Here is a 13,766-nt window from a genome sequence, read left to right on the forward strand (position 1 = left end):
ACCCCCAATGTACCACTTGAGGCTGCCAATATTGCTATTAATTTCCAAGTAAGAAATAAGCATAACCAGGAGATTGCTGCATAAATGAAAAATAACTAAAAACATCCTCTTCTATGCTTAAGCAGGCATGCTATCTGTTGAGGAGAACTTAAGGCTTTGACAGTCCTGCTAGAAACCCAAGTGCCTTTCAAAGCCAAACTGAAGCTACTGCCAAGAAAGAGAATCTCAGTAAATGGCCTTGTTCTGGGACAAAGCCCCACTTATTCAAATAAAATAACTGCCTTTGAAAATAATTTTGATCCAAGCATAACAGTATTACTAAATTTTATGTTTGCATGGGAAATGTGCCCTCATGTTATACTTGGAAAAACAGTAATCTCTGAAAAATACATCCTTGGATGTCCTGTGCAAGCACTTAACGTTATTTGTACAAGAAGGATTGGGGAGGTTTGGCTACTGCCTATGCAAAATGGTTGTTTATTGTTCTAAGAATCTATTGATTTGTCAATGTCCTACAAATCCAAGTAGGCAGAGTTACTGGAACAGCCAGTACAAACACTTCCAGGACAGTGCTTATATCTATTTACAACCTGCCTACAACTTTTGTTTATCTGTTTGAATTGTTAGGGCTCCCATCTCAGTTCCTGTCCAGAGAGAAGTCTACATCAGAACACCCCTGTGCCAAGTTTCTTCAACTTCTGTTTGAAGTATTTCTTTGGGACTGTCCCACTATGCTTAAATGTAGGGGTTTTTGGACAGAAATAGTGCCTTCCACAGCAACTTCTTCACCTGACACTGACAGCATTAATTGGTATCAGAAAGTAATGAGATTGATCATTGAACTTCATCCACTAGAGAAATTTAAATGACATTGAGGAGATAGAAGGCTTAAAGTGGTTTTTTTTTTGGTATTGGTCTTTTATATGTCCATCTTCACAGAAACTGACAGAAAAAAATTTAGGGTTGCCCTTTTATGAATATTGCCTGCAGAGAGAACACATAACAGTTAAACTCTTATCTGGTTTCAAGAAAAAACTCAGCCGTACAAAAGACAAAACAAGGCTGTGCCCTGGGTGGAAATGAAATGAAAAGCAAAAATACCCTGTCATGTATGTACCAACTACTACTTGTGTTCTGCAGAACAGCTGTTTGCAGTCTAGATTTAACTCATACTTCAGGAAGAGCTACTGAGATTTTGCATGTACTCTCAACTGAGAAGAAAAGTAAAAGATTAAGTTAGTGTTAAAAATGCATATCAAGATATCATGACAGCATTTAAAGGAATTTTCAAGTTCCTACTCTAGGTTTTTTTCTTCAGCCCAAAATATCATAATTGAAGAATTTACGTGAATAAACAGAGATTTAACACCCCCTTCCCCCCTATTTTTAAGCACATATATTTAAATACATCATAATACTATCAAAGTTTGAAACCAGCAGCTCTGGAGGAGGAAGAAGGAAAGTTTTTTTGGGAGCAGGGTTAAGGAATAAAAGGAATAAAAGATTAACAAAGAGACATATTATTATTGTCTTTTTGATGTTTATTTAATGTCTGAATCTGCCACCCTTTCTGCTTTGCCTCTTCCTAAAATAAGAGTCGCAGGACAGCCTGCAGCACTCACCTGCAGCAAGTCTCTACAAGATTCAGGCTATTTATCAATTCATGAAGTATCAACTAACAATCCTTGCCATTTTTCATAGTAAAATAATTGTCCATAAAGACTACAACAAGTTCAACACCACTGGTTCTTAGCAATCTTAGCATATATTGATCCATAAATGATTTACTAATAATGGACAATATCTTGTACAGTGGAATTAGGAAGAATGCTCCTCTTCTTAACTTTACTTTTTTTTAGTTGGTGCAGCATCAACCAGTATCACTATGCTGCTGCCTATTGTTGTATTTTTAAAATGAGGGGTTTTTTCCTCACTCCACTGAAAAAGTACTAGTATTCACTAATATTCAAGGTGACTGTGACTAAATATAGAGGGTAGAAAGTCACCAGTGAACTGAAGAATAATTTAAGAAAGTTAAAGGGACAATTCTGTACATTCTAAGATGAGTACACTGAAAGTTCCGTTTACTAAGAGCACACATTCCAAGTAATAATAAGCCTTACAGCTGACCCACTAGGATTTCCTTCTCTAATTTCACAAGGTATTGCTAATAAGAAAATATTTTCCACTACTCTGTACTTCATCTAGGTCAAATATGGATTATTTTAGCACTGACAAGGAAAACAATTTTCTGATATTCCAAACACTGATGTGCAAAACCAACAGTCCTTGACTGAAGTGACACCAAGCTTTTTATACCACAGATATCTTTGTTTCATCATTATGAATTTTTAGCTGAATTTTACTTGGAACTTCTGTTACTCAATTGGTGTCAATTATCCAAAGGGCCTAAGTCCAACTCTGTTATAAAATACTGAGTTTTTTCATATATGTACATATAGACAAACAAGAATCAAGATATCAATCATCTTGAATCAAAATATCTTGGCTGAAGTAATGCCTGATATCTGATCATAGGGTGCAGTGGATACTTTTGCTATAAAAATTGTTCCACATTCAGGTAACCTATCTTCAAACTTTTGGAAAAACTTTGATAATTGTTTTTCTTATCTTATATTTGAAATACATCTGCTATTAGTTTGTTTTAGAACAGCAGGCAGAGCTCACATCTCACTTCACAAAAAATTTACTAAGGAGCTTAGGATTCATTAGGAAAGACCATGAATACTAATATGGCGAGATGGCACAAATTAGAAGTTGTCTGTGGTATACCCAGATGTAATTTTTAAAACAGCTAAAAGGAGAACAGAACTCACAGCTCTGCTGAACACTTTCTAGAATTATTATTTTCCATTTAAAAATCAGTTTCTCTGGTGTACTTGCTTCTTACCTACTGTGAAGTACATGTCACTTTTTACATTTCCACTCTTCAGACACTTTTTCCCTCCTCCATTACAAGAAAATTACACAGGTTTGTTATTAAATGATACAACTATTCAGACACATTAAAGTTCAGACCCTCTTTCTTAAGTTTTCTCATAGTAAGGCAAACGTACCTCAACAAATAATAGAGACAATGGTGGATCGGGTCAGCAAGCCAATAACTGCAGATGGGACATCACAATCAATGTTCTGTTTTAAGGCTGAAGTGGTAACCCTTCATGCAAAGAACTGTCTGCAGAACAACCACATTCTGAGGAATCTGCACTCTCGGGTGCCTCACTGAAATGCCTCTACACTAACGCACATAGCCCAGCGGGCAGACAGGAGGTCACAATTCTGGGTGAAGTTGGAGGACTGCGACCCCCTTGGGGTCACAAAAAGATTTGCTGGGACGCTACACACAACTGGAGTGCTACAATTGATGGATGCAGGCTCTCTTGCTCCAAATTGAGTCAGACAGACTTCAAGTGTTAGTAGCATAAGTGCTTGTAATGGAAACAATAACAGTTCTGTTAAAGTCTTTAAGTTCTAATCAGCAAACACACGGCTTGCATGGGAAGTGGGTTTTTTTGGCTCATTTATTGCATGACTGTCTGGAGGCTGGGACGCCAACCATGAAGAGACAGCAATCAAGTTGTGCTTTAGATACAACATGAGGATTCATCAGAGAGACCTGGTATAATTGTTGATGTTTGCTTCTACATATTTTGGCAAAAGAAAAGATGGAAAACGGTTTCTTCTTAACCTGACCTGATGTTAACTTGGGTGCTAACATAATAGAACCATGGAATGGCTTGTGTTGGGAAGGACCTTAAAGATCATCTAGTTCCAATCCTGTGGAATTGGAACTTAGCTTATAGGGCAAAGTTTTAAAATCCATGGTTAAGGAAAACTGAGCAGAACTATAAATAAATAGAAATAAATCCCATAAAAGTAAAATAAAGTATATTTATAAGAATATTAAAATAATATTTCTTCAGTACTGACAAACAAATATGTTCTATTTAAAAGTCATGATATTTTCTGATTATTCTTGTTAAGGTAGATAAGGAAATACATGAGACATATTTCATAAACAGTAATTTATTGAAGCAAACAGTTTCATTTTCTTAATAAAATGTGCTAATCACCTAAAAAAAGTCATCAATAAATAGGTTTTTTGTATTTATTTTTACTGTGTTGACTTTGCAAAGTAAGTGTTTGCATAGATTTCACAGGTTTCTATTATTACTGTCTAAACAGCCTATTCTTCTGAAGTTCTTTAGTATTATTTGAAACATTGTGCTTCATTTTAAATATCACAGATAGAACAATACAACAATAATTGCATTTTATGACACTGGAATAACTGGTTTTCAAGTCAAACCCAAAATTTGTTTACAAGCAAAGGTAAATAAATAAGTCTTACCCTTCTCATTCTGAACAAAGCAAGAGTCTTTTCAGAGCTCTACCAACTTTTCCACTATGCCTTTTCTTGCTTTTATTTGTCAATATTTTAGCTAGAAAAATTCTGAAAGATATCTGCACCCTCAAGCCAGTTCCGGAAACAGGACAGCCCTTTGTCTCTGATCTGTTTTCTTCCCTTGTCAGTAATAACTTCTCCAGTTTGTTTCACAATCACCAGTTTAGGAATTGCTGTTATGTTGTATTTCTTCTTCAGATCACTGTGGGAAAAAATTAAAAATAAAACACACCATTAGGAGCATTTTAAGAAAACCCCTAGTGTCTTTACAAAGGCAACTCTGGCCAGGACACATGGGAGAGCAGAAGTGATGAGTGCCTGGGTTTCCTCAGAGTTTGAGGCAGGGCACTGGGCAGTGTAAGGAGATGAACAAGGCTGTAGCTGGAAGCCTACACAGTGAAATGTAGCTCTGAGAGTTAACAGAGCTGCAGCATCCTTCCTGTAAATGCTCATCACTGCTGCCTGCAGTTTCCACGGGAGCACAGGCTCTTGGAGATGTAGAAGATGTCCATAGAAGCAAAGTTTGATATACTCTTCCACCTGTTTTTTTACTAGCCCAAAACTGATGTAATTCTGGGTCCATTTTACAGCACAGGAGAAGATCTCACTTAGATTAGCATTTGATATTTGTTCCCCTACAAATACTCTTGAGTGTCCCATAGTGCTACTTCCTGCAATCACCATTAAAGAAAGCATGATACATAATCTTTCTGTGTAAATGGAAGAGACTGAAGATACTCCTTAAACTCCCTCAGAGAAAAAAGCCTTCTACAGACAGAAAAGTGAGCAATCAAAATATTTGTGCCTTCCCTTCTCTATTTTTCCTTAAGAGAAGAAAAATCAACACGTGAAGCATACTGCTGTGCCGTTTTGTTGGTTGAGCAATAATGCAGGAAATACTATGGAAGCAGCAATAATGTGTATGGACCAGGTTTGCTTACTCAGTGAATTGTGACGTGCAAGCAATCAACCAACAATCCCCACAGACCTTTCCAAAATCTGCTAAAACAGGTGAAAAAAACACATTCCAAAGCAAGTAACCATAGAAGCCATGTAAAACTACTATCACCTTGTTATAGGTAGATAATGAGATGATTGGCTCTCACAATTAAGGGATGACTATTATGTGAGTATTAAGAAAAGTTTTAGTGATGTATAGTTACGTTATTAGAGTTTAGATGTGCTCTGTTCTTCCCATAGCTCTCTTTTCCCCCGCTCTGTATTGTGACCGTCAGACAGCCTGGGGTGTCTAGGACAGGTAGAAAGAAGGTTGCACATGTGCCCCTTGCATGGGGCAGTTGGGAATGGAAAAGCTTGGCGCTAGGGGGTGTGGCATGGCAACACCTGACCTCCAATGAAGTTACAAGAAAGCAGTTTCCATTGATAAATGGCAAAAAGGAGCTGACTGACACACTTTGGGAGGGGGCAGGGCTGGCTGATGCAACACCCAGGGGTATAAAAGACTGAGCATCCATCTTGAAGACTAACTGGCTACATGGTATGCACATATACCATGTAGCCAGTGCTGCAGCTTTTTCGTTAGGCAGTCCTTTGTTGTATTTTTCTTAAGGTTTAATAAACCTTTTTAAATTTTCAAAGTGAGCAGCTGTTTTTCACAGCCTCATACCACCTGAATGACAAACAAGATGGGTGGAAGACTTATTGGTTCCGTGAATGATAAACACAATTGTAGCAATCACAGACAGAGCGCTAGGAGACTGTAGATATGGAATTTGCTATGGAGACTGGAATCTTACACATTGCTTTCCTAAGGGAATGCATATATCCAGCCCAGCATGGCACCTTGTTCAGACAGCCTTAGGGCAGAAGGTTGCCTGCATCAAACCAGACTGAAGCGTGCACAGATTTTAATCACATTTGTGCACACCTTTCAAGATCGGTGGACCTGAAGAAGGCTCAGAAACAGTTCTGCAGACAGTGCTTCTTAATCACTGTGTATATAGGTACATGTCCTTACAAAAATGACTTTTTAAAAGTTATTAATATCATTCTCTCTGATAGAGACCTAAAATCTCATGATTCACCTCCACAAACCATGTATGTCCCATGGGACTAACTCCAATGGCAACTCATGGTATCATTAAACCATAAATAGAAATAAAAACCCATGACATTAAGACTGAGGCAAACAGGAAGGCATAGCCATTGTTAGATCATTTTATTCTTATGAGAAGGTTGGATGAAAGTTTATGAGAGCACAGATTTTGTATTTCTAGAAAATACTGACATTAGCTGAGAGCTGATTTTCTTCACAGCACCCTTCATGGTGCGTACCAAAACGGCACTGATAACACACGAGTAATTTAGCTATTGCTGAACAGCTCTCATGCAGCACTTATGCTACCATGCCAGTGAATAGGCTGGTGGTGCAACATAATCTATGAGGAGGCACAGTTGGGACAGCTGATCTCAAACGATCAAAGGATGTTCCATATCATAAAAGCTGAAGAAAGAAGGGAGGAGGGACCAACATTCAGAGCCAGGAGATTTATCTTTCCATGCAGTCATTACAGGACGAGCCTATCCTCTGCCTGGAAGCTGTTAAATATCTGTCAGTGAATGAGAATTAGTGAATTAATTTTCTATCTTGCTTTGCCTGTGTATCTTTACTTTTGCTTTATCTATCAAACTGTTTTTATTTCAAACCCTAAGTGTTCTCACTTTCACCCTCCACGTTCCCTCCCCCATCCCATGGGGGTAGGGAGTGACCCAGCAGCTGTCTGGGGCCTGACTGCTTATCCAGGCCGAGCCACAACACCAGTATCTTTATATAAGGGTTTAAGATCTATGGGCAAGAGCATTCCTGAGATGAAGACAACACAGGGCAGATATAATTTAATCTTGGGAACATAAATGGTAAATTGTATACACACGTGTAATGTGATATCTGCAAACACTTGAATTATAACAGCTTTGACTTGGAAGTGCTGTCATGTGAAAGTGATGGGCTTCTTGCTCATCTGCTTCTAGTAGTATGCCCTGCAATACTGCTGTAAGTATTTTCTTTTAGCTGTGAAATTTCTGCATTGTTAAATCTTAAGTCATAAGCATGCATGTCACATGCTTGGGATTCAATTTTAAAGTGTCTGCTGAGATTTTGCAATAGCAGTCTATAAAGTCTAAGAACTAAGCAATTGCTCTTAACTGCTCAGATACTTAACTACTTAATTATTCTATCTTTGTTTTTTAACACCCCATCCTCCCCAGTATTTCTGCAGGTGCCAATCCACCCTCATACATAAAGCTTCCTAATATAAAATGTACATACAACCTTTTCATTTTCTTTTTATGGGCATTTTCCATGATTCTAATTTTTACTGAGCTGTACAGGCCAACTCAGTAAATACCTGCCTACCTGGAAGCCTGCAAGAGCTACTGTAGACACCAGGCACCCTCACAAAAACTGATGCTTTTCATCACAAGGTTCTGTACAAACACAGCAGTATGTCTTTGTGTGCCATTATCAAAACATCAGTCCTATTTAACACCCTTTGTTGTTGATGTTCTGTCCAACACCTGCCTTTTCCTCTCTACTACCCTCTTTCTCTTCCAAGTGTTCACTTACTACCAGACTGTCTTCACACTCCACTTCAAGAATCAAAATACTGTGCCTCGGGCAACAAAAAGAATTTACATCAATCTCAGACAGTAAAAGGATCAGGAGCAGTATTTCCTATTAGTCATGCCACAGACCACATAAGGCAGTAAAGGTGCAGTCCCACCTCTGGGAAATAGCCAGGACTGACAGCATGGAAGAGTCTGGAGATCCTGCTTTGAATTCAGTATTTTGTTTCTCTGAAGGTAGGCTTGACACTGCAGCGTTAAGCTCTACACACTACAAGAATGAATGCTGGCTATTTCTTAAGACAAAATTAATCACCAATGCTTTTGTTCTTGAAAAGTATTTTGGATGGCATACTTAAAATTGGTTCTGTTATGTCTAGAAGAGACATCAGTCTCTGCTGCAATTATGTATCTTAAACACTGAAGCAATCAGCTAGGATATTTTAACCTCACTGAAGATATTAAATGCCTTCTTTACACAGTCAAAAAAAAAACAATGGCCAATTCAATTAATTGCAATGGAACTTTAAAAATAATAATAAATTCTAAAATATTGATAATACAATTATCTTACGCATTTTTTAAAAACTATATTCTTAAATAGAACTAGTACCTAGCCAGAATTATAGTTTGGATTAGTGACTACATATCTCCTCTAAGTCTATGATGCTTCACCAGTACCCCTGACACCAAACTACCAGTTAATCCAGCCTGAGCACCTTGAACAGCTCCACACAGTCCTTCATTGTTATACAAAAGAAACACAACTCCAAAAACGTTGTTTGTTCATATCCTTCTCCACTCAGTTCTTCATTAAGCCCCTGTGATCTTGCAGTCATTCGGCAGGACAAGCCATGCCTCTCTACAGAACTGTGAAGGACATTACAGGATGCCTCAGAAAAGCCAATTAAAGCATCTCTTTGCCTCCACTCCGCATTACTTGAGTGACAGCAGTCAGAAATAGACCTCTAATCCACAGAGGATGAAGCTGTAAGCACATTCCCATGGGCCATGTTGAACAGCTTGCTGGGTGCGGGGACTTCAAGGGCTACATTTCCTGATGGAAATTTGCCTGCATTCTATTACGTTTAGTAGATATTAAATACAATTACTGCCTGGGAAGATTGTAGAGAACTATGCAAAACAATATTTAAGCCAGTGGTAAAAAGGTCTAACATAAATTGGTAGTGGGCATCCAGAAATTACCCAGGAAATTATGAAATTGTTCCTGGCTTCAAGTAATTTGCTCTTGAGTTTGTCAAACTGCACTGAAAAAACAAGATTAGCCAACATGCTCCCTGTTGAGTGAGTAGCTGGGGTGTTACACACCAGGTAGCACACTGGGATAGATCTAGAATTAAAAGGAAAGATAGAAGTTACTAGAAGCACTAGAAAAGATTCCTTTCTTAAAATAATTGATTTGGCTGCAAGTTTTATTACCCAATCTCCATTTAAAAGTCATATTACCTTCTTGACTGGTACCACCTGGAAAAAAATTTCTACAATCAACTAATTTAAAGAGGTGGGAGGAAAAATCTCTTTATCAATATTTACATGTATTTCAAGTCTCCAGTTACTGGCATTTCAGTAACCCTGAACATCTTACTTGTCCTCCTGTAATCGCCTATACCTATAGGAGCTAAATGAGATTTCTGTAAGTCATCCAAATGAGGCTCCATCCTTGACTTAGGTCATCAAAAAACTTCTTGGTGTCATCCTTCACCCTGTTACTTACACACATGCTGTTTTCACATCCTTTTGCTGTTTTCATGACCAAGCCGCCTACAGGAATGTCACTTTGGTAACTGGGATGTAAAACTCCCCAGTTACCAGGTGCAGTATGCCACCGCTAAACTCCAGCTGATACTGTATCTGTCTGAAATTCTTCAGTTTCCTCTGCTTCAAGTAGTTTAGTTACAAGTTTTGCTGCGGGTTCATTTGCCTTTTTCCTAGAGCGCTAACCTAGACAATGAGAACCAACCTCAGCAACAATTACCGCCGTGCTGAAAAGCAATCACTTGATCCTCACTTGCCATTCGTTTTTACCTCACTCATCTCTTTAACACATGGGGTCTTTACTCTCTGAACTCTTGTTCAAAGATCTTTTAATTTCCAAAGGAGGTGGGCAAACCCGCGTTCTTTACGTGGGACGGGCTAAAACCAGCGCGCAAGCAGTGTGACAGCCAGCGGCAGCCGCGGCTCGGGGCGGGAGCACGGCCGGGAGACGCTGCAGCCTGGGCTCCAGGCACTCCGGCGGGAAGGCAGGCACGGGCTAACGGGGCAGAGGCGGAGGTTCGGGGCAGCTGCTGTACTGCGGCTGTCCGAGTGCCCCTCCGCCCCCTCCCGGCCCTCGGGGCAGGGGCACTGGGGGGCCGCCGGTACTCACTGCTTGTAGGGGTCGTGGAAGGGCAGCGCCAGCCAGTCCCCGTGCATGGCGCGCATGTAGCCCAGCATCTCCTCGGCGCTGTGGTCGGAGGAGATGAAGACGACCTCGAAGGGGGCGGGCGGCTCGCTCTCCTCCAGTAGCTCCGTGTAGAAGTCACAGAGGACGGGGGTGAAGTCGCGGCACGGCGAGCACCAGCCGGCGGAGAAGTACAAGCCCACGACTTTGTTCTGCAGGGCCTCTTCGGGGTCCACGCTGCGGCCATCCTTGCTGACCAGCAGCCGCCCGCTGAACACATCCACCATGCTGGCACGGCCGCGGGCCCGAGCGCTCCCCGGGGACCCTCCCTCCTTCCCCCAGCGCCACCCCGCCCCGACACGCCGCCGCCACACCACGGCGACACCGCCACCCTGCCATGGCACCGCCGCCGCCGCCGCTTTATAGCGCCCGCCACTGCCCGGGCCCGCCCAGCGCCCCGCGCGGCCACGGAGGCGCGGCCCCTTCCCCCTGCGCCTCCGAGCTCCTCCTCCTTCCGCGGGAGCTCGCTGCAGCTCGAGGATCGCTCACGGTGCCGAACTTGCAATAAATTTAAACAGCGATCCCGTGCGCCGCGCCCCTTCAGCTCGCCATAGAGCTCACCGCCTCTCTCCTGGAGGTGTCATCACCAGCCTTAGCAATTTTGACAATAAATTTTTTATAATTTTTATTATCAGGAGTCCTGCACCTTTTTTTTTTTTTTTTTTTGTGTAGCCTGAGAATTATCCGAATTCTGGATATAAAAGGGGCTGTCTATTCTCTGTCCCAGTAGATAAGAGGAATTCTCATTTTATTCCAGTGCACTTATCATGTGTTTGGGTTGAATAATGCTTTTTTCCTCCAGCTGACATTGAGTTAGAAATTAATAAAAATTGTATTACAAATAAGAAATATTTTTTCTCGCCTAAAGCAAACTGCACAAATGGAGATGAAAGATGATTTGGTGGTCAGGCTATTAAATTACAGTTTAATTAAAGGATCACGAAAGGGTGATAATCAAACCTGGTACATTTTCTCCTTTCCATGAACTGTGCAAAACTCAATTAGAGAGAATTTGTCTTAAAAAAAAAATCAGTATCCCCCCAGATAAATTCTAGTGTTCATAATGGATACTTCAAGTGTTTAATGAAGCTAGCTTAAAAATATTTCACATTAAAATGGTGTGTACAAGTCCATTCTAGGATTTACTCTTCAGTTTTTCCCCTGTTTTAATCTGCAGCCTTTCAAAAATCTGTCAATTTTACTTACAGAAAAGATAAAATTGTGACAAGTATGTATTATGATTCAAATACTTAACACTAGAATGGAATGGATGTTAGTTATGATGAATGCTTGCTTAGGTAAATTGCAACAAAGTTTATAGTGAAATTAAAGCCCAATTTCTACATCTGATAATCTTCTGACCATATAGTATGAGCAGTGAGAACAGCGATACCTCAAGACAGAATTCCTGTTTAAATTTGCATAGGAATAAACTGAGTACAAGTATTCTCCCCCACATTTATTTCCTTTTGAGGTCTTTCTGAAACATGCTTTTCTTCCATTGACTTGACAAAAAATTTTTGTTTGTCTGTGTTCTGTCCTGAGTGAAAAAGGACATGGTATCATTTAAAATAGTTGAACATGTGAGAGAAAACTCAAAGATGAAATTCAGAAGTAACACAGCAATCTTGGGGTTTTTTTCAGTAGGCTCATCAGAACTGGTTGTAGGGTCGCTTTGAACTGGGAGCTGCATTCCTGCCATTTCTCTTACCCCTTTTGCCTTTTATCATGAAGATTTACTGTTAATTAAAAGACTGTTTGTTTCTTGTGCAAAAGTTCACACATTTAAAAGAAAACAGTTAATTCATCATTATTTTCTAAGAGATTCTTTTGAATTAATCTTTACAAAGCAGGCCTTTTTATTTATTTCCAAGTATATCTGGGCTGATAAGTTACTTCAATTCTGATATTCTATTGGGAAACCAAAAAAAAAATGCTTAGGTGTTTAAAAAGTATCTTTTATTCAAATACTGTATTTCTCCATTTTTCATGGAGAGTTAAACCATGTTTTTTCAAACCCAGATACTCATCTGCCTCCAGTACAGAAGTGACATTTAAAGCAAGGTAGTCCTCCCATCTGTCACATCTCCTATCAATCCTTTCTCCATCTTTTGAGTGCTGTTTTGTGCAGTTCCCCACTTCAGAATTCCTCTGGATGTCAAAAGTAGAAGACAAAAGGAGCTTTGAAAGTTGCCTGTTCTTAAAATAGCAGAGGTGAGAAATTAAGCTCACCTGAGTTTTTGATTTGCCATACTGACTGCCTTTGTGAGACCATTGTGAAACAGGATGGAGACAAAGCATTTGGAGCCTGTAGTATCACCAAAAAATGGAAAAAAAAATTCCATACAAGTTCAGGCTACCATAGGTACACTCTTGATATTCCTACCAATTTCTCCTTCCATTGGTGGTGAAAGTGTATTTTCTCAGGTATTATGAGAGGAAGCAATGACCCAAGAAACTTCCAACTGTTCCATCTGTACAGATTAGAAAGCTGGTTAGCCAGAAGCAGGGCTATGCCATGAGAAAAGAACATACTGAGATTGTCTTTGAGACGTCTAGGCATAGAGAAAAAAGCTGATAACTACAAACATCTCCCTGGGGAGAAAAGCTGGATGTACATGACAGTGATATTAAACTTCTTGAAGCTCTTTGAGTAACACCTACTAGGCATGAGGAACCAGATACATTCCCTCAGGAAGCTTAAGGTGATCAACTCTCTAAACAGATCAAAGATTCACTGAAAATGCTGCATAACACGGAAGAATCTTGTTTTGCACCTGCCTTTGAATTGACTACAGAGACATTTCTCCATGACACTAACATGGGCCAATAAGAAATGCCTCACTTTATGATTCGTACCAAAGAGACTGAGACCTGTTTCAGTTAGAAATGTCTTCTAGAACTGTTCTTGTTAGTGGTGTTAACACTGTGGTGATTTATTCTGTCCCCTAGTCTCCCCTTGGGCTGAAAATATTGGCGCTTCTTTACACAGAACCTGTGGTCCTGTCTCAAGTGTGTTAGCTGTGATGTGACACTATCAGAAAATCTGCACACACTTTCATTCAGTGGAAGCCTCTGGGGAGTTCCAGGATAAAATTAAACAAAAACTTCCTACCACAAAAAATTTTGCTTATGATTTTGCTAGAAAAGAGCTTTTTATTATTGAATTTACTATACTATTTTTAAGGTAACAGTATTTAGTCCTGTCTTTATCTAAGCCTCAGACTTTTCATTTATTTGTGCTCACATCGCAAAGATTATCCTACTTTCCTTGTGAGTTGTGCTTCAATTAAC

General features: G+C 39.9%; 1 protein-coding gene across 1 annotated transcript; it reads right to left on the reverse strand.

The window, feature by feature from the left end:
• Positions 1 to 4,091: 4,091 nt before the first annotated feature.
• NXNL2 (nucleoredoxin like 2) lies at positions 4,092 to 10,730 on the reverse strand. Its single transcript, XM_030969021.1, has 2 exons — positions 10,398 to 10,730; positions 4,092 to 4,628 (listed from the first exon to the last, which is right to left on the reverse strand). The coding sequence occupies exons 1-2, from the start codon at positions 10,697 to 10,699 to the stop codon at positions 4,460 to 4,462; spliced, it is 471 nt and encodes a 156-aa protein (XP_030824881.1). The 5' UTR covers positions 10,700 to 10,730; the 3' UTR covers positions 4,092 to 4,459.
• Between the last annotated feature and the right edge of the window lie 3,036 nt (positions 10,731 to 13,766).

This window comes from Camarhynchus parvulus, chromosome Z (genome assembly GCF_901933205.1).
Source record: "Camarhynchus parvulus chromosome Z, STF_HiC, whole genome shotgun sequence".
Lineage (NCBI taxonomy): Eukaryota > Metazoa > Chordata > Aves > Passeriformes > Thraupidae > Camarhynchus > Camarhynchus parvulus.

Bases quoted from the DNA above. Each gene is read 5' to 3' on its own strand.
- NXNL2 (XM_030969021.1), bottom strand. From the start codon at position 10,699: ATGGTGGATGTGTTCAGCGGGCGGCTGCTGGTCAGCAAGGATGGCCGC. The intron at 4,629-10,397 runs GTGAGTACCGGC...TTTTTCCCACAG, and splicing joins TTCCACGACCCCTACAAGCA to TGATCTGAAGAAGAAATACA.